Source organism: Mus musculus, chromosome 11, assembly GCF_000001635.26.
Source record: "Mus musculus strain C57BL/6J chromosome 11, GRCm38.p6 C57BL/6J".
In the NCBI taxonomy this organism is placed as follows: domain Eukaryota; kingdom Metazoa; phylum Chordata; class Mammalia; order Rodentia; family Muridae; genus Mus; species Mus musculus.
This window is the reverse complement of record NC_000077.6, coordinates 93857846-93885766: the sequence shown is the minus strand read 5'-3', so window position 1 is coordinate 93885766 and position 27921 is coordinate 93857846. Positions and strand designations below refer to the sequence as shown.

General features: G+C 40.7%; 1 protein-coding gene across 1 annotated transcript, besides 2 other annotated features; it reads left to right on the top strand.

Moving 5' to 3' along the window:
- Positions 1 to 11: part of a biological region, named in NCBI's record as "ES cell cis-regulatory motifs 1a, 3b and 9b", that runs on past the window's edge.
- Positions 1 to 11: part of a conserved region, noted in NCBI's record as "conserved region; m1a region conserved between human, mouse, rat and dog", that runs on past the window's edge. NCBI's record gives the evidence for it as "EXISTENCE:sequence alignment evidence [ECO:0000200][PMID:17784790]".
- Positions 1 to 26524, top strand: Utp18 (UTP18 small subunit processome component). The gene is made up of 14 exons (NM_001013375.1): positions 1 to 433; positions 1985 to 2100; positions 3594 to 3692; positions 5634 to 5704; positions 7695 to 7783; positions 9587 to 9712; positions 9809 to 9983; positions 15187 to 15287; positions 15871 to 15961; positions 17313 to 17436; positions 19247 to 19421; positions 23666 to 23808; positions 24930 to 24973; positions 25699 to 26524. Exons 1-13 carry the CDS (start codon positions 110 to 112, stop codon positions 24952 to 24954), a joined length of 1659 nt encoding a protein of 552 aa, NP_001013393.1. The 5' UTR covers positions 1 to 109; the 3' UTR covers positions 24955 to 24973; positions 25699 to 26524.
- The last annotated feature ends 1397 nt before the right edge of the window (positions 26525 to 27921 follow it).

The window sequence follows — 27921 nt, the reverse complement described above, 5'->3', positions numbered from 1 at the left end:
AGACTCCTTCCGGCTCCCCGGGGCCGGGCCGAGGAGAAGAGCGAGCCGCCCCGGCACATGCGCAGTGGTACTCCACGTGAACGTCGGCGTTTTCCCCTCAGCCCTGAGGATGCCGCCCGAACGCAAGAGCCGGACGAGACGAGACCGGAGAGCCGGCGCAACGCCGGGGAGGAAAGCCAGACCCGGGAGCGGCAGCACGCCCGCAAAGGCCGCCCGTTCATCCCAACGGACACAGCCGGCCGAGCCGAGGGCGGCCCCTAGCGCGGGATCCGCGGCGGCGGCGGCAGAGGAGGAGGAGAGCCGGCTCCGGCAGCGGAACCGCCTGACGCTAGAGGACGATAAGCCGGCCGCCGAGCGTTGCCTGGAGCAGCTCGTCTTCGGCGATGTCGAGGACGACGAGGACGCGCTGCTGCAGCGGCTGCGGAGCTCGCGGGTGAGGAAGGCCTGCCTGCCTGCCCGCCTGCCTGCCTGCCGAGCGGGCACACGCTCTGGCGGGGCGCGCGGCGGGAGGCGAGGCCCCGGGGGCGGAGCCTGGAGGTGGGGGGGACCTGTGGCGGCGAGTGCTCAGGTGGGAGGGACCGGCGACCGCGGGCGCCGAGGGGCGCCGTCCGGCTCTTTCGCCTCGGGTTCTGGGCTGCTGGCTGGCGAGGGCGGGGACGCTGCCTTTCTCCGCCCCAAAGGGGCTGCGGCGCTTCGCATCCAGCAGGCGCTCAACTGTCGGCTTGGTTTGCCAAAGGATGTCTGCAAAGTAGAGTCGCTCATCTTCGGGCTCTTACACCCTCTGCTGGAACCACAGGGGTGACCGTTTGATCACCTGTCGCGACTCCGCGTAGTGGATGGAACCAATACGTGGGCAGAAGGCGTAAAGCTGCATTTTAATAACATCGCGGGGTGATACCCACGCCCAGCTTTTGAGAACGATCAGTGTGTATTCATCTCTAACCTTTCTTTGGTTGCTAGCTCTTGTAACAATTGCAAATCCTTCCTGATTGATGCTCTTTGCGCTATTATTTTTGTTCTATACCTGGTCCCTGGACTAAGGGTAGAGACACAGCAGTGGAGGAATCCCACAAGAACCCCTCTTGGAACTTGTGTTAGTAGTGGTAAAAAAGCAAGATAAAAGAGACAAGACTAGTAAAGTTAAAGTATGTTGGTGGAGAGGAAAATGAAAACATTTGAGAAAGGGATTTAAATATATGTGAAGACGTCTTTTAGATAGGGTAAGCTGACTGACTCAATGGGAATATCAGCATTTGCTTAGTTCACCCTTTGTGTGGGTGCTTTGATGGAGAGCTGCAGCAGCCTTCTTTGGGAGGTGGAGACCAGTTATGTTAAGAGCTGTGGGACAGTTCTGTATCCAAAGGACTCACTTGATGGGCTTTGAAAGATCTTAAATCAGCAGTGCTGGTGGATACTGCAGTTGGCTCCTTGGACACTGCCCTGTAGGTTGGGAGAAAGCTCAGATCATTTGAAGGGTTTTTTTTTTTTTTTTTTTTTTTTTTGAGTGCTAGGTTTAGGTTTCGAGTGTGTGGGTGTGGTATAAAGTTTGAAGAAGGTGGAGATGGAGCACATAGAACAAGAGATACTCCTCATGAGGCTATGAGACACAGCCTATGTTGTGTGGGATTCTAGTAGGCCCCGGGCTCTGTAACTGTTGGGCTTTGATGCTTGCTCTTTACCTGCCGGCGGCTTACCTTTTACCCTTGTCTACTGCGGTCTTTAGCTTTCCGTGCACTTCCCCCCCCCCCCCCCCTTCTATCCTGCCTCACCTGTCCTCATGGTGGTTCTGATCTCCTTTCCTGCGTGCTCCTTCAGCATGTGCTGTGGTTGTGTTCCATCACATTATTTCATCAGCACACCAGGAAAGCAAAAGCATTCTATAGGCTATTGTAGTATAAGGAGTGTGTGTGCGTGCATGTGCTTGCGTGTGCGCTAGCAACTTGTTGGAGAATCACAGTGGTTTGACGATGGTGTGTCTCTGTAGGGTCAGCTACATGGAAGCTCAGATGAATCGGAAGTGGAAAATGAAGCAAAAGACATTTTTTCTCAGAAGAAGAAGCAGCCAGTTTGGGTGGATGAAGATGATGAAGATGAGGAAATGTAAGTTAGTCATTTTGTTCAGAATCCCTCTGGATACTTTAAAAGTTAACTTGTAGATTTTTACAAATCACTGCCTGGGAAAGTATGACTATATGAATAACCAAAACATTTGGTGCACAGGAAAAAGGTTCATAATTCGTATCTGAGAGAAAGGTACTCACTGTTTCATTGCACAGCTCATTCCCTGCCTGTCTCGTGTGCAGGATGGACTGCTTAGATAATCATTTCAGTTACATCTTAGCTTCCTTCCTCACTGGATGGTTCCTGACTACCAAGGGCAAGTTTGGAATCTACCTCTTTGTAAAATGAGTGTCAGAACAGTGGCTGTCACAGAAGTCCGTTGGACTAAATGATGCATAGAGCATTTCTAGCCTGGTGCCTGGACTGAGTAAAGGCTTCAGGTAAAGCTAGCACGCTGTATTTGCTTTCTCTATGCAAAGTTATATTGGAAGCAAGGGGAGTTGTTCCTTGTATGAACCAAGTACAAATTTACTGATCAAATGAATTTTCTATTTTTCTGCTTTAAGACTACGGAAAAACATTTTTATGAATAAGCTTTTTTGTTTTTCAAATTTCTTAAATGTGTAGTATTTGATCAGAGACTAAGAACTTAGTTTCTCAGGAGAAGTGTGAATTTCAGTCTTATGATCAGTGAGGGTTCTTTTGGGGGTGTGGTGGGGGGTGCTTGTAGACTTTCTTAATTTGACAATAGGAAAGCAACCCTTCTTAAATTGTGTTGAGGAAAATTGATGGTGTGATATATATGTTCTTTATTATCTTTGTTTACTAAAGAGCTTAGTGTCTCAGCTTTCTTACATACTGAGTTTCGATAGGCATTTGAAACTTTGATTTGCTATAGCTGAACCCAGGCTGTTCGTGCTAAGGATGAAGTTGCTGTTGAGCTTTACAGCTTGTTCACTGCCTGTTAACTGCATGTTTTCTTTACCTTTTTCTTTTTCAAGACAGGGTTTCTCTGTGTAGCCCTGGCTGTCCTGGAACTCACTCTGTAGAGCAGGCTGGCCTCACACTCAGAGACCGGCGTGCTTTTGTCTCCTAGGTGCTGGGGTTAAAGGCATGGGCCACCATGCTTTTTTCAGCCAGATTCTTTCACCTTTCTTGTGAACAGAGATTTTCGAGTTTTAGATAGTCAGATCTTGATTTATTGTTTTTATTCTTGTTATTTAACTGTAAAATGCCATTTATTAGAAAGACTGTCACTTGCCAATAAAATACAGGCAGTATTTGATAGTTTGCTTTTTGTGTATTTGACTTGCCCAGGATATTTTGGAGAGAGACTTGAATAGTGTCTAGGTAATTCAGGATGCATTTTCTCAGATATTTCCAGAATGTGTGAGAGAGTCCAGACGAATGGGAAAGGTATATATGAAACACTCCACATCTTACACTATTTAACTTTAGTGTTTTAGTAAATGTTTTTTCAGAATACTAAGGTAGCTCTTCACAATTTAGAATGTTTGTTCTTTACTTCACAGAGTTGACATGTCGAACAATCGGTTTCGGAAAGATATAATGAAAAATGCCAGTGAAAGTAAACTTTCAAAAGATAAACTTCAAAAGAGACTTAAAGAAGAGTAAGTATCCTCTCTCCTGTGGCTTATTTACCAAGAGGTACAGCAACAGCCCCCCCCCCTTTTTTTTTTTTTTGCTTTGCTTTGCTTTGTAATGGCTTTTGGAATAGTCATATATTCCATGAAATGTAGGCATTGTTTGCCTGGTGTCTTCATGTAAGTATTTTGGGCAGGAATTACAACAAATACAGGTATTTTGAAGGAAAAATAAAACCACAAAGCTTGAAATACTATCACATATAGTCAGTAATACTGTTGTGTGGCCATTCATTTGTATGTAGTAAGTTCACTCTACTAAAACCCTTTCCCCCAGAGACAGGATCTTACTGAGTAGCCCAGTCTAACATCAAACTTGTAGGTTCTCCTGCCGTAGCCTACTGAGTACTGGAGTTATTGGTAAGCAGCACTATGCTTGCATTTCACCAGGATATGAAAAATTTTAAAAAATGGAATTACTCATTATATATGGGCTCAACTTAAAAAATAAAACTTTTGCCCTGTTGGCTTTATTTATTTATTTGTGTTTCCATAGTCTGTGAGAGTAAGATGTGAGTAATGTGACACTTTGTACCTGAATTCCTCTGTGGGAATCAGAAACCATATGATCAAGGAGGTTTTCTTTCATTTTCAGTATCATGTCTAAGAAACTAGCAGCTGACCAATTAATATTAAGTTCTGTTGACTCTCATAATCCACCAATGTACTTACCTTCATTGCTTTTTCTTTAACATAATGATTTCATTATTTGTTTTTGTTTGTTTTAAAAAAATGTTCACTCCTTACTGTGTATGAGAGGTCAATAGACAACTTCCTGGAGTCAGAAAGTTTTCTCTTTCCACCATATGGGTTCCAGGGATTGAATTTAGGTCATTAGGCTTGGTGACAAGTACTGTTATTACCTGCTGGTAGCCAGAGGAGTCTTACCCCACCTTCTCCCAGTCTCTCATTGCCTGGGCTGGCCTCGGCCTCACTATAGAGCTGAAGATGATCTTGACCTTTGATCATCCTGCCTGCCTGCTTTTTCCAAGAGTTGGGATTACAGGTGTATGTTGGGTATGTATGTATGTATGTATGTATGTTGTATGTATGTATGTTGGGATTACAGGTGTATGGCATCACACCTGTTTTTATGTGGTGCTGGGGATTGAGCTCAAGCCCTGTGCATATGGACTTTAATAATAAAGTTCTAAATACAGTGTTTTTATTTTTATTTTGTACTTTTGATTTTTGAGACAGAGTTTCTCTGTGTAGTCTTAGAGTTTGCTATGTAGACTAGGCTGCCCTGAAACTCCTGCCTCTGCCTTTCTGGTGCTGGGCTTAGTTTGTTCCACCATGCCTGGCCTAGTTAGTGTTTTATAAAAATACTTATGGGGATTGAAACTTAAGGGCATGTTAAGTAAGCATTATACTGCTGGACTATATTTCTGCCCCCACTCCTCCATTTTGAGAGTCTCTTCTTAAGTTGACCAAGATGGCACCTTGAATTCCCTTTGTAGTTCTGGCAGGCTTCAAACTTAATATCCTCTTCCCCTAGCCTCCCAAGCAGTTGGCCTATGCCACTGGGCCTGATTGAGGACAGTGTATTCTAGTCATTTGTGTTCAGACATTTTCCTTTCAGGCATGTTCTTTGTGTATCTCAGTATGCTGGCATTGGTTTATAACTACAAACAGCCTACATAGTTCCAAATATATAGGATGAGCTGATTAGAGCAAATAGGATAGTCATGTAATTGAACATAAATTTAACAACAAATTTGGATTGAGGTGTACTGTATCCAGTATTGGTTTCTATGGGCAGAGAGGTTCCTGAGTTTCCAGTACAGAGAGCTTGGTTCCCCCCCCCCCCTCCACCAAAGGTATTGATTTGGGAAGAGATTTTATATATGCTCTAAAGGTGCCAGAGGTTCAGTGTTGTTACTGCAACACTTTGGTTTTTCTTCTTAGATTCCAGCATGCCATGGGAGGAGTACCTGATTGGGCAGAAGCTGGGAGCAAGCGGAGGACATCTTCAGATGGTGAGTGTTGATGTTTCTAAGCTAGTAGGTCCCTTTCCATGTACTGTTTTTATTGGAGTTTTCCCAAGCTGTTAAAAATGAAGTGTTTTAGATGAGCCTCCCTCATTTATGTTGGTTTTAAAGTCTGACATTTCCGAGTAAAGACTCTGTTTTTGGTAGCATGGGCTTATTTAATACAGGTTGAGCATACTTAGTCTGAGACTTGACGTGTTCTAGAGTCTGAAACTTTTAGATCTTTCAAGTCTGAAACATCTGCAACACTGGCTTTTTAAAGCCAGGAGTGGGGAGTTATCCATTATGGAACTGTTTCATGCACAGAATTACCAGAAGTATCATTAAAATCACTTTCAGGCAACATGTACAAGGTATATATGAAACAAGTGGATTTCATGTTTACATTTGAGTCATCCTTTAGCTACTTTATCATGTATGTGCAGGTACTCGGAATCTCTGCTCAGAACAATTCAGACAAGGCACAGTCAACCTGTAGCATCTTACTGTAAGGAAGAAAGAGGATAAATGAATTTTGTTCTGTTTTGACAGGACTGTGTTTTATGACTTCGTATTAAGGAAAAATAAGTGGTACTTGATTCAGAACTCTCGCTGAAGACACCTCTAACTATTCTAGCTGTCCACCCAGAAATGGGATGTCTGTCAGCAGAGCAGATGTCAGACCAAGCCCAGATGATAACATAAAACTGCAGGTTTTAAGATTTGCTTGTGTTATTAAATATTTTTTACTTTAAACTCTCTGAGTTTAGACACTATGAATACAGATGGCTTAGTCAAGATCTGATTTGTGTGAAGAGTTATAAAGCTTAGAATAACATTTAAACTCAATTTTATGTCCTCAGACTTACATAGGAAGCACTTAACATCTTTTTATTGGCTTTACCAGGAAGTGATGTATGATATTCATGCATGCTTCAGACAGGATTTGCTAGGAAACTCTTGAGTGAGCTATGTAGACCAGATTGGCCTGAGTTTAGGGTCTGCCTGCCTCTACCTCTGGCATTAAAGACTCAGGCACCTATAGTTTTCCTGTACAGTATTCTGGATGTTTCTTTTGATCTGTCAGCTAATTTTGGGATTCTGTTAAAAACATTCAGAGAACTGACTGTTTTTCTGAAGGTCCTGAGTTCAATTCCCAGCAACCATATGGTGGCTCACAACCATCTGTAATGAGATCTGATGCCCTCTTCCGGTGTGTCTGAAGACAGCTACAGTGCACTTACGTATAATTAATAAATAAATCTTTGGGCTAGAGGCTGGAGCGATCAGGGCCAGAGTGAGAAGAAAAAAAAAACTTAAAAAAAAAATCCAGTGGAGGCTAAATTTCAAGTACTGTTTTCTAGAATTTCCACTGATTGTTTGGTTTTTGGGACAGAGTTTTATGTAGCTTATTCTGGCTCCGAACTTCAGATGGCTTGTGGCATTCCATTCTCTCTTTTCACAGTGTAGGCCCTGGACATCAAACTGGTAGTTAGGCTTGTTGGCAAGTTCCTTTAATCCACTTATCCCTCACTGAAGTGCACATACACAGTGAGCTGGCATTGCTTTTTTCATGTGTGTTGTTAAGCCATATCTCTGTTCTGTTTCTGATTTTGTCATGGTTATGAGTTGCTCTTTTAAAATGAAATGCTTAAACTTGATTTCCTTTTATTCAGTAACCATTCGTATGTCTTTCTTCCCTGTCAAGCTTTAATTGTGTGGGGTGTGTGGGTGTGTACTACCAGTTTGACGCCCAGGCCTACACTGTGGAAGGAGAACGGGCTGCGCACACAAACCTACACATACACACACACACACACGTGTGCAGTGTCATCTTTATCTTTTTTTTGTTTGTTTTGCTTTTACCATTTTCAGCTCAAAAAGTAGTTGAGGTGGTGAAGCTGGGATGGAAGTTGCATTTGGAAGTAGAGAAGTTTGGGGGAGTCAAGGGCCTTCTGACTGATTGTAAAGATTAGCCTTGTGGGTTTGTCTGACTCAGATGAAAGTGAAGAGGATGAAGATGATTTGTTGCAAAGGACTGGGAATTTCATCTCCACATCCACGTCTCTTCCAAGAGGAATCTTGAAGGTGAGAGTTGTTGAAATTGGGATCTCTCCAGTTACTGACCTGTGACATCCAGTCTGTGTCTATATAAGTATGCGTTTATACCAGTAACTCCTTGTATGAGGGGTTAGTGTTTTCCCTGACACTCTGCTTTAATAGTCTTGGGTTTTTCTTTTCTTTTGCAGAAATGATAGCTATTTAAGCATGACCTACTTGCTTGCTTCTGTCTGCGCCTTCTTTAAGCACTTTGAAAAACTTTTACCCCCAGTACTTGGTTTACCCACACCAAAGTTTGTTTACATTCATTAATCGTAGCAACCTGTGCTTCCCTAGCTCAGTGCTTCAGCTGTTATCTGTCAAACGAACAGATCTGTGTGCTAAACATTTTCCTTTCTGTAAAATAGTGTGTTTATGGAGATGGGGCAGTGGAAGTAATATGGTAAGTTAACAATTAGACAAGAATGATGCTGTTCCCACTCCCTCCCCATTGTTGTACTCCTTGAAATTGAAGCACCTCTACTATAAAGGTTCGTACTGTGCCTCTGACTGCCACACTTGTACTGTGGCACACGTGCTCATGCTCACACATCATTCACATTCACAATAAAAATAATAAGTAAAACTGAGAAATGAATGAAGCCAATTTTTCTTAAAAAGTAACAAAATTTAATTTCAGTAATTTTGAACACAGGCTATGTATACTTTGTTCCTAAATGAGGTTTTAATATGTATTTGTGCCTCTAAAAACAAGAGGCAGCTGAGAAAGTCCAAGTGATAAGAGTGATCACCATCATTTTAAGCTAGCCACACGTGTCCTAGTATACACGTCTACATAGTAACTGGACTGCAGAGCTGTGGGGCCAGTGACATAGAGCCTATTGTACTTACATCAAAGTAGGTGTTTAACATTTCTCCACAAGTGCCAGTGTCTTAACCAAAATAAATATGTCTTTGGGGCAGTACTGAATACTAGTACTTAAAAAATGCTTAGTATATTTAGACTTTCATGTGTAGAAAGGTGTATCAGACTGTTGATCACCTTGACTAAAAGTGGAAATGTTTACTTTGGTTGTGTTTCAGACTTTTTTTTGAGACAGGATTTTCCTGTTCAGCCCTGACTGTCCTGCAGTTACCTCTAGAGGCTGGCTTTGAGCTCAGAGAACACCTGCCTCTGCTTGAGTCAGCTCCCGTTTCAGACTTTTGAGTCCATGGTCTGTTGGTGTGTTGTTTCTGGGCTGTGGTAAGGGAGAACATCGGTGAGGGCATCGAGGAGTTAAGTTGGTTACCTCCTATGGCAGAAAGCAGAGAATACAAGAGGAGGTCAGGAAAAAGTGTAGTTTCAGGGACATCCAGAGACCTTTCCTGCGGGTAGGCCTCTCAAGGGCTTCTAGCCCCTTCCCTATCCTCACACATGTGTCTGGAGGGCATTTCTTGTTCAGAGCTAACAAACGGACTTAATCCTTCACTTCAGAGACAGTGCAGTTGTATTCTATGTAGTAGTGACTTAACATGCCAGAGCCACAATCATCTGGCACTGTAAATGACATTGTATTTTTTTTTCTTTAAGCCAGTGGTTCTCAACCTTCCTAATGCTGTGACTCTTTAATACAGTTGCTCGTGTTACAGTGACTCTAACCATAAAATTATTTTTGTTGCTACTTCATCATTGTAATTTTGCCATTGTTATGAATTGTAATGCAAATATCTGATACATGACTGCTGTGAAAGGGTTGTTCACCCCCAAAGTCATGACCCACAGGTTGAGAATACTCCTTTAAGTGATGCTAACCCACTTGTCGATAACCTCCCAGTCTTTTATTTCCACAGATGAAGAACTGCCGGCCTGCCAATGCTGAACGGCCAACCACTGCTCGGATCTCGTCAGTGCAGTTCCATCCTGGTGCACAGGTGGTGATGGTCTCTGGGGTAGATAATGCTATCTCCCTCTTTCAGGTATGGGTTTTTAAATGAAGTCTTGTAGTGAAATGTTCACTGCCAGAATACAGGGTCTGTGGAAATAATCAAAAGAAACATTTGTACTTCTTACAGGTTGATGGCAAAACAAACCCTAAAATCCAGAGCATCTATTTGGAGAAGTTTCCAATCTTTAAGGCTTGTTTCAGTGCTAATGGAGAAGAGGTTTTAGCCACAAGTATGCACAGCAAGGTTCTTTATGTCTATGATATGCTAGCTGGGAAGTTAATTCCTGTACATCAAGTGAGAGGTAAGACTTCTGTTGAACACACAGTTGGTCATCTTTATCTTTCTTACTCCTTCTCTCAACCTGAATTTGCCAGTATTTATAAGTATTTTTGATCCCAGGTGTGTGTGTGTGACTGACAGGCAGACACAGTCTCACTGTTAGCCCTCATTGCCCTCAGATTCATAGATTGACCTGCCTCTGCCTTTCAAGCCCTGGGATTAAGGCATGTGCCAGTGCCATCACACCCAGCTCTCCATGGGATTCTTAAAAGTAAGCATTTGTTTAGTTAATAGTATTTGGCAATTGTCTTGTGTTGAGGAACCATGCTTGAATGAGGCCAGTGAACTGATGAGTTAAACACTTAGGGTAGCTTCATAATTTACATCTATACATTTTTTCTGGACCACTTGGCTTTATTTGTACTTGTTAATTAATTGATTTTTCTTTCTTTGCTTATTATTTTTATTTTGTGTTGGGGACCAAACCTAGACTTTTATGCTTGTAGGCTAGGATTCTACTTTAAGCCTTTCTTTGCCCTGGTACTCTATTAAAAATTTTTTTTAGGGGCTGGGTGTGGTGGTGCACACCTTTAATCCCAGCACTTGGAAGGCAGAGGCCTCTTTGTTAGTTCAAGGTTAGCTTGGTCTACAAAGCAAGTCCAGGATAGCCAAGGCTACACAGAAACCCTGCCTTGAAAAAATAATTCTATTTTTTAATTTTATGTACCTAAGTTTTTGCTTGCCTGTATGTATGTGCCCCATGTACATCCCTGGATTTTGGATCCCCTGGAGCTGGAGTGATACAAATGGCTGTGATTCTTCCATCTAGGTGCTTTGAACTGAACTTGGGTCTTCTGTAAGATCAAGTGCTCTTAATTGCTGAACCTTCTCTCTACCTAACCCCTTTTATTTAGAATTCTTTTCCTTTCCTTTTCCTTCCTCTCTCTATCTCTTTCTCTCTTCCTTCCTTTGTTCCCATCTTTCTCCCACTTCCTTCTTTCCTTCTCTTGTTTTCCTCTGTAGATGTCTTTTTCTTTGTGAATACCACTTCTATAGCCTGTTGGCTTTGGATGCTAGAAGAGGATGTCTGATTCCCTGGAACTGAAGCTAAACATTGTTGTGAGTCTCCGTGTGGGTGCTGGGAACAGAACCTGGATTCTTTGGAAGATCAGCCAGTGAGTGCACTTAACTGCTTAGCCATCATCTCTTTAGCCTCCGATACTTGGTTTTAATTTTAGCAGTTAAGGTGGTAGAATGAATGTTTGTAGCTGTTCTTGACTACTTTGTGGGTTCTTTTTTCTACCCTTTCTCACCCTTTCAATTCCCTAACACTAGGGAAGAAAAAAAGGATAGAAAGAAAGGATAGAAAGTCATCGTTAAACTATTTCATGCTTGAGTAGGAATATCAAGTTCCTTGGGGCAAGTTTGATCTTCACCAGCAGGATATCTAATTTCTTCTTTTTTCTTCTTTGTGAACAACTACATAACAAATTGCAACCCACAGCAGCCAATAACCCATCAACCTCTTGGGACCCTAGCATTTATATTCCCCCTGAAAAATCTTCCAGAATTCGAGGTATCACACAATGGCAAAAACTATCTGCCTCTGACAAAAATCATACCCTTGCATAATCCATGGGTACTGCCCTTGCCTTTAATGGTCTTAATAATCTTTTTATATTTGGTATTTGCATACTGAAATGCCAAGGTTTCTATCAACACCTGCCTTTTTTCACAGCTGAGGATAATCTTTGGAAAGAAAATTAGTGAACGCTTTGCCAGAGCTTTGTTTAATCTTTGTAAATGAGGTGGATTTTTCCTCAACTTTGTCCCAACCTCTTAAAGCAGCTAAGTGACATTGTTCTATTGTATTGTCATCAAATTGAATCTGTCCTTTATTTATTATGTATGCAGCATTCTAATGCCTACCTGCCTGCATGCCTGCAGGCCAGAGGGGGGCACCAGCTCTCACTACAGATGGTTGTGAGCCACTGTGTATTTGCTGGTAATTGAACTCAGGACCTCTGAAGAACAGCCAGTGCTCTTAACCACTGAGCCATCTCTCCAGCCCTGAATCGTTCTTATATATCAGAGTACCACCCTTCACCCAGCAACTGGCCTACACTGTATTCATTCTCCTCACTATTTCACTGTTCAGTATTTGAAGCTTCTTCCCTCCACTTTGTTAACCATTGCAATTGTGGGCTGGCTTCAAGTACAGCTGTCACCAGTCCTTTCCAACCATGGGGAATAGTTTTGAGTAGCCCAGTTACTGAGGATTTGTTTTCCATAAGGGGAGTGCATCCCATATGAAATCATGGCCTCTTTAAAATACCTTAGATATTTCCTTTCTATAGGATGCCATCCTGTCTCATCATAACCTTGTTTCACACCATTAGCAGGTATGTACTGTATGACTACTGGGAAAGCTGATAGTGGTCATGTCATCACCCTGGGCTGCCCCTCCTGCTCTGGAGGCCTAGTTGGTTCTAGATTAACCCTTTCTTTCAAAATGGGCTGTTTCATCTGATTGTCCTCTGGCTTTTTAGCATTTCTCTGACCCAGCCACCCTCTGTCATAGTTTCTTTCCCTCTTTCCTCCTCTGGAAACTCCTGTGCTCTTGCTCAGCCACCTGGGTAGAACCTTTTTGTTCTCCTTTTTTGGCTCCCCTCACTTCCACCTGTAGTTTTTCTAGCTGCACAGCCAACTCTACAACCTTCTCAGAAACAAGAGCAGAGAACTCTGTTTTCCCACTTCAGCCACTTTTTGTTTCTCAGGTCCCTCCATTTCCACCTGCACTGTCCAGTGATCAATCATTGTCCCAATCTTTTATGAAACAATATAAGAAGAAAAAGAAAAAACAGAATATGCCGTCTGGGAGCAAAGCAGGGAACATTCCAGCAATAGCAGCCAGGATAAATCTTTTGCTGGTATCCTTTTTTTTTTTTTTCTTTTTTCTTTTGGTTTTCTGAGACAGGGTTTCTCTGTGTAGCCCTGGCTGTCCTGGAACTCACTCTGTAGACCAGGCTGGCCTCAAACTCAGAAATCCGCCTGCCTCTGCCGCCCAAGTGCTGGGATTAAAGGCGTGCACCACTTTGTGGGTTCTTTCTTCCACACTTCTCTACCCTTTCAGCCTCCTAACAGTATATAGGAGAGAATAAACAAAAGGGCGTGACCCTATTGTTAAACTACTTCCTGCTGACTAGGGGCAGAGAATTCTTTGGGGGCAAGTTTGATTTTCATTTTCAGGATATCTAATTTCTTTTTGTTTCTTCCTTGTGCATAATTACTTAACAAACAGCAACCAACAACCCACCAACCTGTAAGGGGTTCTAGCATTTATATACCCTCTGAAAAGTCCTCAGAATTCATAACCACACAATCACTGAAACTTTCTGTCACTGGCAAAATCACACACCTTAGAGAGCACTAGACAAATCATAGTTTCTATGAACAATATGAAGCAGCTCCATATTCCACACCTGGGATTATTTAAATGAAAACATAGTCTTAATATATTTCTATGTTCTAAAATTGCCACACATTAGCTAGGGATATAGAAGACCTGGCTTCTACTTCCTGGACAGATTGTTCTCTAATAAATAGGGCATTAGATACTTTAATTTTAACGTTTATTTTAAATGTCAGTTTATATTTGGAATAAAGCTCTTTTTTTTGGAGAAGTAAAATTTAAAGAATGGCCTAGCACCCTGCCCCCCCCCCCCAATCAGCTGTTTTCATTAGGGATTTATTTGTCCTCATCCATGTTTTTCTCTGTAGTGTCCTACTCATGCTATCTGAAATACAGGCGACACCATTTTGGTTTGTTTGGGTTTTTTTTTGGCGGGGGAGTGGGGGAACCAAAGCAGTTGTAACGATGTTGGCTGGCTTAACATACATCTTGTGCCAGAGTTGACATAGCCATAGATTACTGGCAGTCTTCCTATTGCACTTGGTATGACTATAATTGTGTTGATGGACAGTGAATAAGACCAAATTAAATAGACATTTATGTTTATCTTCAGTGTTTTCTTGTCTGTTCTTTCCTGTTTTCTGACACCTTTAATTATCCTTTCCAAGTTGGTTCTTTGTGAAATCCCAGCAGTTGTGGTTTGGATTTTGTAGATTTGAATCTGCATTTCCCACTGCATTAGGTACATTTCCTGGTCAGTGACTGTTGAAAAGCCCTTGTTTTGACAGCTACTGTATTTGCAGTTCTCAGTGTCCATGGTGCAAAACCATCTCTCAGCCCAGTTCTAAGGAATCCAACTCCCTTTTCTGGCCTCCAGTGGCACTGCCACTTCTCCAGTTCCTCTAGAAGGCCCCAGTCAGTAGTTGCACTTTAACAGCTTGAATTAACAATTTGTTTTCATGACTAGGCAGCATGTTTGCATGGTGTAGAAGTCCAGCATATAGTTCAGGTATACCTAAAATCCCTGCACTTGAGGCAGGAAGATCAAAGTAATCTGGCTACAAACTGATTTAAAGGCTGCCTTGGACTTGAACACCCTCACCCCATTATGTACAAATGAGTGATAATGGGAAAGTCTATGCTGCTCCTTCTCCCTGGCTTTCTCCTTCCCTTCCCTTGAGTAAGCAGCCGTTTGTACCCATTTTTATGTGTCCTTTCTATTAGACTACTTTATAATGTGTAACTTGGCTCTTAATCTCATAGGGTCACTGTGAAGGGATATGTCTTTTTAAATGGGGGAGCAGACTTTCAGCTATGTGTATGCCATTTCAAAAAGCTAATCAATTCTTAAATGCACTTTAAAATTAGGAGTTTGTGCTTTTAAAGTACAAAATTAAAGATTATTTTCCCATTCATTATAGGTGGCAACCAGATATTTTGACTGTCTCTAATGGCAGTAGATTTCCTTTCCACTAATGAGCTGTGTATAACAGACTACTCCAGTCCTTTTAGTTAAAGTTGCTTTCGTTTGGCAAATGAGCTGCTTTGTTTACTGTTTGTTTGGAGAACTGATTCTCTGGTCTACGGCTGAATTGTTGAATGCTAACCTAGATGAAGTTTCCCAGCCATTTTGAAATGAACTTCTTTTTAGGGTCTTTTTGATGTTCCATGTAATCAGATTTATTCAGAGATTGTGTTAGTTTACTTTGTGTCTTGTAGACATTTTAAAAGGTAAGGGAATTTAATTATTATTGAAGGGTAGGTAGAGTTCTTAAAAGTCACTAAGTCTTGGTTGTTTCATCTCATTTCTTAGGTTTGAAAGAGAAAACAGTGAAGCAGTTTGAAGTCTCCCCAGATGGATCCTTCTTGCTCATAAGCGGCATTGCAGGGTTTTCTCACTTGCTATCGATGAAGGTGAACCATGTACTCTCTTCTTGTTTTCCATCTGGTAGTAAGGCTAGGGTTAAGGATAGTCTTGAACTTTAACTCAATGTGAGGTTTTTGTTTGTTTGTTTTTCTTTTTGTTTTTGTTTTTTGAGACAGGATTTAGCTATATAGCCCTAACTGGCCTCCAACTTATAGAGATCCACTTATTTGTACCTCAGACTAATAGGATTAAAGGCTTGCACTAGGACAGCTGACACTCAATGTGTTCTTAAATCTACTCAAGTAGAACTTTAGAAGAAGATATAGGGAAAACTTTCAACTAAGAAAAAGACTCAGGGCTGGAGAGATGGCTTAGGGGTTAAGGGCCCTTGCGACTCTTGACAGGATCTGAGTTCAGTTCTCAGTACTCACATGCTGGTTTCCAATCATCTGTAACTCTAATTCTAGAGGATTTGTTGCCCTCTTCTGGCTTCTGTGCATAGCAGGTACAAATGTGCACAGACATTGCGGATAATACAGCTGTACACATAAAAATAATAAAAATTAGAGTCAAATATTTTTGGCAGATAGATATCAGCTTCTAATATCTGGTAAATAATTACTCTTTTAGACAAAAGAACTCATAGGTAGCATGAAGATTAATGGACGAATTGCGGCATCCACATTCTCTTCAGATAGTAAGAGGATATATACCTATTCTGGTAAGTTTGAATGTATTTATGTTTAAAGTTTTATTTTTAAAAAGCTGCATAGTTTTCTATGTATTGTTTTTAATAAGAAAATCAGATATATTTAGTATTCATTTTCTGTCATTGCCAGGTCAGTTAAGAACTAATAATGGTGAAGGGTTAACCATTTGATATGTAGTGTTAACATGCTTGCTACATATACACACTTCAGTGTGGGAAGTTTTAAGGAGATAGTTAAATAACAGTGTCACTGAATTCTCATTGGGAACATGAGTTGTATGTAGAAGGTCAAACCTTGGAACAGTATCTATAGAAATGGACTGGATGAGAGGGAGTGAGGAGCATTCTTTGAGGTGGATGTGAGTATTGTATGCATAATAGGGTGAGAAATGCTGCAGGAACAAGAAAAAGGATTGACCGTTTTTGGGGATTAGATGGCCTTTCCATCATGGAAATATTTGTGGTCTCTGTATTTAATATCTTTTTTTTTTTTTTTTTTAAATCTTGCTGTCTTAAGATTTCTGTTGCTGTGATGAAACACCCAAGGCCAAAAAGCAAGTTGACAAGGAAAGGGTTTATTTGGCTTACACTTCTAGATCATAGTCCAACGATGGAGGAAGTCAGGACAGGAACTCAAGCAGGGCTGGAACCTGGAGGCAGGAGCTGATGCAGAGGCCATGGAGGAGCGCTACTTACTGGCTTGCTTCCCCTGTCTTGCTCAGTCTGCTTTCTTATAGAACCCAGGACCACCAGCCTGGGGATGGCACCACTCACAATGGGCTGGGTGAGAAAATACCCTACTGCTGGATCTCATAGAGGCATTTCTTCAACTGAGGCTTCTTTTCTCTTTGACTCCAGCTTGTGTTAAATTGACACACAAAGCCAGCCAGTATACTTGCTGACTTAATTAGTTCTCCAAATTAGTATGTGATATTGCTTACATAATAATGACTTGAAACAAACTAGTTGAATCACAAACTTTTTATGGTCCAGATCAGTTCATTTGCTTTCTTTATCATCATTAAAAGTCTGCTTATTTATATTGTACAGCCTTAAATAATAGTCACACTAATGCTTGTTGGTATTGCTTTCCTTTTCATATGTTTGCTCCAGTTATTTATTTGAGTAGAATATAGCACCTTTGTTCAACTCAAATTTTTAATTTTTAAAAAAATTTTAAGCCTAAGGATACCGTTTTTTTGAATGACTGATGAACTTTTGCATATATTTGAAATGTTTTTCGTTTTCTGGAAATAGGGTTTAGTTTCCTTCTGCTATTGAAAAGTGACTAAAAATGGTAAGTTTACTTGCATTTTAAATTTAAGCAAGATTAGCTGAGCGCTTCTTTGTCTTTTGCTTTCAGAGAATGGAGAAGTTTATGTGTGGGATGTGAATTCAAGGAAGTGCATGAACAGATTTCTTGATGAAGGCAGTTTATGTGGATTGAGCATTGCTGCATCAAAGAATGGACAGTATGTGGCTTGTGGGTAAGTGAAGAGAATCACATCGTGCTAAGGAGAAGACGTTTAGCAGTTAAATACATGTCTTTACTGACAGCTTAGAAATATAAAATCAGTAATCCTAGCTGAGCCTTTTGATTTTGTAAAATTGTCTTGATGTATAGTTAATATTGACAGCTTGTCAACTTTTTGGCAAAAACAAAAAAACCCTGCTAGATTACCTTAAATTGTAATGTATTTTCCTGAATTTAGAACACTCATTTGATCACGGCAAGGGTTCTATGTGTTTATTTAGCTTCTTGCCATTGAGGAGGTACAGTAATACAACTCTGGGTTTAATTTTCTAAGTCCTTTAGCTATGTGTAGTCTATATAATCTTTGGAGATATCATTTGTTAGTATGATAGGTGTCTTAGTTCTTTTGCTATCTAGAGACACCATGACTTTGGCAACTTTTATCAAAGAAGCCATTAAATTGGGACTTGGTTGTAGTTTTAGGAATTTAGTCCATTATTATGGTAGGGAGGGAGCAGTGGTAGCAGGTAGGCAGCCATGATCCTGAAGAGTTAGCTGAGAGTTCTACATCCGGATTCATAGGCAGCAGCAAAAAGGGAGAACCATTGGGCCTGGCCAGGGGTTTTGAAACTTTAAATCCCACACAGTGACACAGTTCCTCCAGCAAGGCTACACTTACTCCAGCAAGGCCATACCTTCTAAGCCTTCTCAAGTAGTACCTCCCTGATGACTAGGCATTAAAAGATATGAGACTGTGGGGGGTCATTCTTATTTAACCCACCACAGTAGGCATTTAAAAATATTTTCTAAAACCTGTTATTAGATTATTACTAGAAGAAAAATAGTTTATGCTTTGGAAATGTCCTTATCTCCCTACCTGACTTCTACATATGTAGGTGCAAGGAGGAGTAATCACATAGTGAGTGGTAGTTCCAAACTAACTTACAAGATCATGTTAGCATGTCTCATTTTGTTGGTACAGGATAAGTCAAATCTTAATCCCAGATTTGACTTCAGTCCAAACAATAATTGAGCTATAAAGAAATTGCAGTTAGGGATTTCTTGCCCTGGAGTGGGACGTTAGTGGGGGTGGATATGTAGCATACTTTCTCAAGATTAAAATTGGGGAAGCTACTTGTAAGGATCTCCAGCAAGTTTGGGACCTGGGAAGTCAAGTTGAACTGAGCTGGGAAACCTGGAGACCAGTGCAGCGTGGGTTGGACGCCTTAGCGGGTAGGAGACACTGGCAGGCAGCTCTCAGTCTAAGTGCCTATGATCTTTTACATACAGGCAGTGTCCAGGATGGCTGGTGCTGACTCTTAATCCCAGACACTCAGAAAGCTGAAGCTGGAGAGTCCAAAGTTCCAAGGCCAGCCTGGCAACAATGAGACCCTATACCAAGAAAAAGAATAGGAGAAAGAAATGCAAAAGGGCTTGTGGGTACACTTTTAGCATTTGTGTGAATGTAAGAATGGCCTTAGGTTCAATCCCCAGTAATACAAAACAATAGAAACCAAGTAGTTGCTTGCACGTATTGGAAGTTAGGCAGTAGGTGCATGTCTTAGTTTCTGAGTTTACCTTGTTCCACAAGTTGTACGTGGCAGAGTGGGTGTTTAATACAGTCTTGATTTATGAAAGTAAAGTGGACATTCTGTGCTTTCTTCAGATTTGTAGCTAGGCCTACAATTGAAAAGCTGCTCGGCCAGCCTGAAGCTGCGCATGCGTCTCCGCGTTGAATTCTTCAGCCATTGTGCTGTTGGCATGTTATTTCACCTAGGTTGCAGAGGTTCTTTTGTTTTAAATCTTTCCGTTCCCTTTTCCAGTTCTAAGAGTGGAGTGGTAAACATATACAATCAAGATTCCTGCCTCCAGCAAACAAACCCAAAGCCAATAAAAGCAATAATGAATCTGGTTACTGGTGTTACTTCCTTGGCCTTTAATCCTACCACAGAAATCTTGGCAGTGGCTTCAAGAAAAATGAAAGAAGCTGTCAGATTGGTAATAACTCCTTTTACCCTTTTATCTTTGTAATTTAAAATGTCATGTTAAAACAGTGAGTGATAACAGAATAGTAGTGTGTGGCTTATTCTAAGAAGTGACTTCTTGCCTGTAGGTGGGGTTTAGTTGTAAGAGTGCTTCCCTGTCAGGCCCTTGGTTCAATCCCCAGGACTAAAACACATTGGAAATGGTGACACATGCCTGTCAAGGCTATCCTTGGCTATGTAGTGAGTTGAAAGTTGGCCTAATGTACATAAAAACTCTCTTAAAAAGCAACAAAACACTAAGGAGTTTAGTAGAGATATTAGTTGGGAGCTTTTGGGTTCAACTAGTCATTGCATTAGTGCATATGGCCACCAAATTTTGCAGTGTCTATTCTATTGGAAATGTAGGAATTGTCAGAATTCCTAAAGTTATGGTCCTCATTTTCAGAGGTTTCTTCTAACATATAAATTAAAGAACATATTTAAGGTAATCACTTAATTGGCAATTTCCTTACTTATTTTCTAAAGGTCTGTAGCTACAATGGAGTGGAGGCAATTCTTAGAGTTTGAAAGTCAGTTGAGTTCCATAATTAAAGGTGCTACAATTCACATAGCTAGCTATACAGGGAGTTTGAGTACCTAGGATCTCAGACCACCCAGTTCTTAAGATTTAATGGAAAGACATAGGACCCAGTATTTGGCTATATTTATGGCTAGGATTTATTACAGCCATACGATACTAAGCAGGATCACCAAAGGGAAGAGCTACACAGGTAAAGTGTGGGGCAACCTGGGAGCCTCTTTCCAGTAGAATTGTACAGGATGCATGTAATAATTTCCATCTGTGAGGTGTGGCTGCACACCAAGTGTTTCTCACCTATGAAGCTCATTAGAGACCCAGTACCCAGAGTTATGATTGAGTGTTCATGTGGGCCTAGCATTTGCTGAATTCTAGGTGCCTAGGAGTAAAACCAGGTATTAAGCATAAATCAGTTCATTTACACAGCTGATTTGGGCTACTGGGCCCAAGTGTACTACTCTTCATTTGTAGCAAGTAGGGCACTGTTTACCATCCAAGGGCCATTTTTACAAGGTGTTTCCGAAAATACTGGCCTCAGGACCACATTAACTGTTTTGGGGTCAACTTTCGAGTTCAGTTTAAATGGCATCCTCATATCTGGAAGTTTCCTGCTCCTCAGAACCAGTTTCTTCATTTAATAATTCTTTGCTCTTAGACTCAGGTATCCAGACTCTAACTTTGAGTAGCAATTTTGTGTTATGTGAACACTGGTGGTTTGTGTTTTACAAAGACTTTTTACATTTCATTGAGTATGAACTTAGATGATAGTGTGTGTTTTATGAAGATTTACAAAGAACTCCTTTAAATAATTTGATATTGATAACAACCCTTCAGAGGATTTATTTATCCAAAAGTCAACAGTTAGTAAAGGGCAGAATTGTAATTTCTAGTTTGTTGAGACAAGGTTGCAGGGAGCATGGGCTAACCTTGAATTCCTGATCTCTTGCCTCCATGTCTCAAATGCAGGGATTGTAGGCATGCATCACCACTGCCTTGTTTAGATTCTATACTCTTTGTAACACAGTTGTATATGGCAATATGACTGGGCAAAGAAGCAGCTAAGCTTCTGCCTATGTTATACATACATATCTCACCTAGAGTTCATGGGCCATGTGTGACCAATGATAGATACTAGTGAGGCCCAACACACTTGTAGATGACAGTGGCAGATTGCAATACTAAAAGGTTGGACACTTCTAGTGTGCATTGTCACTGTTGCCCTTGGGGTATAATAGAATTTGGTTGTGAGTTTTTGTTAAATGATTCTCAGAGCCACTTACTAATTGTTGTGACTTGTTATTTGATTGGGGTTGTTCTTTGTTTTTTCTCTCATTAATGTAACTGATTTGCTGGCTTCGTATGTTGGATGTGACGGGTGGGTTCCTTCTCTTGATTTCTTTTATTCACCTGTTTTTCTCAAATATATTCTTTTCTGGGCTCTCATGATTGAGACTTTTTTCTTCCTTTGTGTGTAGTATTTTTTTTCAGATCACAATTTCCTACATTTATACTAATGATCCTAATCACACCCTCATTACCTTCATTGGTCTCACTTCCCTACCGGGAATCCTATCTTCTCAGCTTGTACTCTTCCTGCCTCATGTCTATTGGATAGATTCCTTGTGCTGAGTTTGATTCTTTCTCCTTCCCTTAGTTTTTAGGTTTGCCTCTGTCCTTTCCTTTTCTATTTTGTTTGTTTTTGTTTTTTCCAGACAAGGTTTTTGTGTGTGTGTGCGTGTGTGTGTGTGTGTGTGTGTGTGTGTGGCCCAGGCTGTTCTGTAACTTGCTCTGTAGACCAGCCTGGCCTCAAACTCCCAGAGGTCTCTTGCCTTTCCCTCCTGAGTGCTGGGATTAAGGCATACACCACCATGCCTGGCTTACATTTGCCCTCTTGATCATATTTTAATGCCTTAAAAAATTATATGTGTGTTTTGCCTGCATATGTGTTCCATCTGCATGCCTGGTGTTCATGAGGGTCAGCAGAGACTGTCAGATCCCTAGGAATTGGAGTTACTGATTGTAATGAGCCACCCATGTTGATGCTGAGAGCTGAACCCCAGTCCTCTGAAAGAGCAGCCAGTGCTTTTTACTGTTGAACCAGCTCTCTAGCCCCTGTATCTGAGGTTGTTTGTTTGTTTTGTTTTGTTTTAGATATTTTCTTTATTTACATTTCAAATGTTATTCCGAAAGTTTCCTATACCCTCCCCCTGCCCTGCTCCCCTACCCACCCACTCCCACTTCTTGGCCCTGGCGTTCTCCTGTACTGGGGCATATAAAGTTTGCAGTACCAAAGGGCCTGACTCTCTTCCCAATGATGGCCAACTAGGCCATCTTCTGCTACATATGCAGCTAGAGACAGGAGCTCTGGAGGGTACTGGTTAGTTTGTTGTTCCACCTATACAGTTGCAGACCCCTTCAGCTCCTTGGGTGCTTTCTCTAGCTTCTCCATTGGGGGCCCTGCGGTCCATCCAATAGCTGACTGTGAGCATCCACTTCTGTGTTTGCCAGGCACTGGCATAGTCTCACACGAGACAGCTATATCAGAATCCCTTCAGCAAACTCTTGCTGGCATATGCAATAGTGTCTGGGTTTTGTGGCTGATTATGGGATTGTATCTGAGTTCTTGTACTTATTTTTCTTCATTGGTGTTTGAATATAGTGTTTTGTCAGCCTTGTTCTCTATTCTTGATATTTTTTCACAGCATCTTACCATGTACCCATGGCTGGCCTGGAACTAACAATATCAGTCTGGCTTCAAACTCAAGGAGATCTGCCTGCCTCTGTCTCCTGCAGTTAAAGGCATGCTCTACTGTGCCTGGCTGGCTCTCTGATCAGTTTTTGCCTAGTAAGCTTCTGAAATCTCTTTCAGACTAGGGATGGCTTCCCCGTTTGGTATGTTGAGTTGAAGAGGCCTAGAGCAGCTGTCAGTCTTTCAGTCTGAGTCATGTTGCTGTCTTTCCTCATGGTCATACTTCTATGTTGTTATTTGTGCCTCTGTGCTGTGGATGTCTCTGCTAGTTTTATTTAGGGATTTTACTGAACAGCTTATTCTTGAGGACTTAGACTCTACCTAGTACCACTGAGAGAGAGAGAAGCTAGCTGTTGTAATAGTTACACCAAACTGAAAAATGTAGAAGAATATTTAAAATGGATTGAAGACCACTGACAAATTCCCAATGACCATAAAATAGAAAATGTAGAGTGCTGTCAAATGTTAACAAACCAAAACCAGAAGTTTCACAGTGATGAAAAATTTAAGGAAACAAAGTTAGAGATGACATGGTAGGTAAAGTCTTTGCCATTCAAGTGTGAAGCCCTGAATCAAATCCCCAGAGCCCATTGCAGACTCAGTGTGAGATGGGAAGTGGAGGCAGGAGACTCTGGTGTGAGAGCTTCTGTCTCCAACACGGTAGGAGGCGAGGACTGACACCGACCTCCATGCAAACTGCTCACTTATACTCACACACACGAACTTGAACATGTGCATGTGTACACACAAATCTAGTTATGGGCAGTTTGGCCATATTTGTGGAGCAGTGCTTTCATGTATGCCATAGTCAAGTGACCTCTTTTTTTTTTTTTTTTTTTTTTTTTTTTTTTAATCAAGATAGAGTGAAAAAATTTGGGAAAGGATAAGTTCCTAGTTTTTGTAATTTAAGGCATTTTTTGATCTCCTGCAGGTTCATCTTCCTTCCTGTACAGTATTTTCTAACTTTCCAGTTTTTAAAAAGAGTACTCTTTCTCGTGTTCAAACCATGGATTTTTCTCCCAGAGGTGGATACTTTGCCTTAGGGAATGAAAAGGGCAGGGCCCTGATGTATAGGTAAGTATTATTTATATTTAAAGTCAGATCTCTAATAAACTGCTCTTTAAAGTGTGAAGAGAATAGTCTCAATTTTATAGTTATATAAAGAATTTAATCTTTTAATTTATTGCATGTTCAAGCCTGTCTATCATTATCTAACTGCATAATTCTCCCACAAATGTGTGTGTGTGTTGTATAACTAGTGTTTTTCCCCAGTAAGCTTTGATTTTTTTTTTTTTTAGAATGCTAATCAAGGAAAAGTAGCCACTTTAACAATACTGTTATTTTTTTTTGGTAGTTTGAGAGATTGACTTGCTGAGTTGACAGTCACTTTTTAATCTTCTGGATTTAAGTGAATTTAAAGGGAGGGGAAAAAAAAGGATGTTTCTGTCCATGGAGCTATAAGCTATAAATAAGGATGTTAGTCACAAAAAGATCCAAAAGTTAGGTCATCTATCTCTGTTTCTCTTCTTTACCCAAATACTTATCTTTAAAACAGGCATAAGCAAGATTTAATTGCACCATTGCTAGAATATGGTGAACGGTGACTCTTCAAGGAGAACTGAAACTTTGAGTGGGAGCCTGCCCTGAATGACAGTCCCTTTCCCTTGTGCTGGGTGTGACTGCTGCACACAACCCTGGGTCTCTGTGCATGCTCCGGGGAGTGCTGCAGGCTGAAGGAAAGGAGGAGCAGAAATTGGTTTAAAAGATAGTAATGGAATGAAAATACAGCAGACTGTGGGTTAAATTGCTACCTATTATGAAATGAGAATGAGTTATACCAGGGTAATTTTGTCAGATTAGTTTGGGAGCAAGCACAGATTTTCCTAAAAGAGCTCTGTGAGAGCTGCTTTGATGCTCTTTAAGCCCCAGAGCATTGTGGTTTTCACATTGTGCTCTAGAGTGAAACTGTCTTGCTGTGCTGGGGATTTGGATTGACAGCAAGCACTTGGAGTTAGTGTGTGGCTGATGAGGTACTTTGTCAGTCATAGCAGTTTATGATGTAAGCATCTAAACACATCTGCTTGTTGAGAATAGCTGGAATTACCCCCCAACCCCTACCGTCATCTTTCTAAGTGCTGCTCCATGATCAGATTTAACTAACTCTGTGGCTAAATAGTTCTCTTTTGCCTTTTCAGGTTGCATCATTACTCAGACTTCTGAAGATTTTTTTTTTTTTGAAGTAAGAAAATTCTCTTTTAAAATAAGTACCATGGGGTTTAGGGTGTGCCATTGATGTCATTTGGTTAGAGGTGCCTTATTGACTTAGCCTGCCTCTTTGCCCCTAGGTCAGCTTTACATCTTCAATTTATGGAAGTGGGTGCAAATGATCAGGAGCTATCTAACTGACCTGAACCTTCCTTGGGAATTTCTAAACCCAGTCACAATGGTCTGCCTCCTTCTGAAGTCACATTTTTAATATTGTATTCAGTAATTGTCACCAAAACTGTAGTTATGAACATGTAACCCACAAAGAGAGAAGAATTGACAGCTTGTGTGAACTCAGACTCTTTCACTTGGTGATTATTAAGTAGCTTGCCCTGTTGCACAGAGCTCAAGAATAAAATAGATTTTTGCTGGCCATTGTTTAAAACAGGCTATGTTTCCTGTATGGCTACAGCTTAGACCGGACACAGGGGTGATCCTGACACTGAACTTTGCAATTAATCTTTTTACCACAGCTGACTGTTAGGCCTTCTTAGATTTATGAATGTTGAAGAAGACCCTATAAGAGTACTCATAAGTTTTAATCAGAGAAAAGGGTTTTTAAAGATAGAAAGAAGGATCTTGAGCAAAGTGAAGAAAGCATTCTAGTTTTCTTGCCTATCAAAAATAGTGGTGGAACATGTTGCTTGTGATAACTAGCAGTTACAAGTGAGCTTGTATAACTTTTCTATTCTTTTTCAGATCCAGTTGAAAAATCCCATCTCAGTACATCTTCCCAGAAGTTTCCAAGTGTGATAATATATGAATAATGATTTGTGGAATTTAGCAGCAGTGTCTTAATAAATTTATAACTTTGACAATAAGTGTACATGATTTTTTTTCATCTTTGTGTCAAGAATGTGATTTCTATGCATTTTCTTTAAAACTAAATGTGAGAAATGGAAACCTGTCTGTAATAAAAAGTAATATAGGTAAATATTTTCATTAGTATTCCTCCTGTGCACAGATCTGTCCAGGCTTCAGAGCAGGGCTTTTAAAACTATCCAGTAGCCTTTTTTTTTTTTTTTTTTTTTTTAAGAAACAGGCTCTCAAAACTTGCTGTGTAGACCAGGCTGCCTTCACAGACATCCCCTTCTGCCTCCAAAATGCTAATACTAAATAATAAACTGCTAAGTTATAAATGCCACTCCACCTGGCTCTAGCACCAATTTTTTTATCCAATTCTATGTATATAGGTGTATAAAATTGGTATATAAGCATTTTTGTATATTTTACCACTTATTAAGTGTAAAAACAAGTTTGTATACTAAAGAGATGGATGTATATGTTTATTACATAAAGAATTGTTTGTTGGCTGAATATTTGATACTGTAAGACATAAATACATCTTCATTTTTTTTTCAGGGTTGATATTTTGATTTTGTAATCACTGCTGAGAATGTTATGCCTTAATACATTATAGAAAATGGCAAAAGTATATTTAGGACTGTTTCAGAAATTAGAAAATCTGTTCTAATCCTAATTAAACTTTATTTAATTATTAAAACTTTTTATTGTAAAGAAATTTACACATGCTTTGATCAAACTCAGCTTACCCAGACACATCTCTTCCTTACCCACTCAACTTGGTGTTGTCTTTTCTTTCTTCAAAACCAGAACCCATCAAGGCCAGTTGATGCTGCTCATGTGTGGCTTTTTACTGGAGTGTGGTTGACTGGTTACCAGGAGCTACTACTTGTAATAAAATGACCTCTTCCTCCCCAGTAGCTTTCATTGCAAACAGCTCCACTAGGAGTGGGACTCGGTGCCCACCTCACTCCAAGAAGGGATTTGATCTGACGTGAGCTTTTACAGGTGCTGTGCGTGCTCTTGAACTGCTGTGAGATCACAACATGCAGGTGCCCTGTGTCCAGAAGGTAGGGTTTCTTTGTAATTGTTCACTGCCTCTGCTGACCAAGCCAGCTCAGTCAGTCAACAGGCTCTCAAGGGAAGAGCGAGGGTTGAAAAGAAAAAGACATTATAACTCCATGAAGCAAATTTATTTTTCTCCAGTCTGCTTTTATACCATTCTAAGTACATGCAAAGAATAAGGTTAGTTCTAGGTCAAGAAACAAACAGCAATGAACAAAAATAGTCAAGGAACAAAGTCCCATGGTATTCAGGGACTTATCAGGATGGTCAAGATCTTGAACCTACTTCCTTGTTCTAGCCCAAGCCTACTTCTGTGTCCTGGCCCAATGTCAAATTCTTGCCAGGTTTCTAGAAGTGGCTTCAAAAGTTCTCCACACTACACTTTGTGCCCTGCAGTAGTCATGCCTTTGGAGGGATATATATGCTATATATGTCCTGCTGTGGGAACATAATGCATTCCCTTGTTCTCTGTACCTTGACTAGTTACAGGTTTTTGTAAATTGTCATCTACAACAAATAGATGCTTCTCCGATGTGGGTTGAAGCTTAACCTATGGGTATAATAAGTCATTAGGAGTCTGTTTAATACAAACTTCATATAGCATTTAAGGCATTGAGAATGTAGTAAACATTTGAGAAAAGAGCCTCTTAACAGTTAAGGTCAAACTGGGTAGCTACACATAGAAGAACAAAATGATCTTTCACCCTGCATAAAGTTCAACTCCAAATGAATCAAGAACTAAGACCATCGAGCAATTGATTCTCAGCTTGTGGGTTGTAACCCTTTATGTGCAAATCAGATATATTATTCAAACTAATGATTACAGTTAGGAAGTAATAGTGAAAATAATTTTATGCTTGGGTTACCATAACACAATTGTATTAATTGGTTGCAGTATTAAGAAGGTTGAGAACCACTGCCCTAGAGAATACATAGGCATTTATTGGCACAGGAAAGGGCTTTCTAAACAGGACCCACAGATAAGCACAGGCATTAGACTAATTGGTCAAGGAAAGGATTTTCAACAGTACCCCAATAGTGCAGGCATTAAGA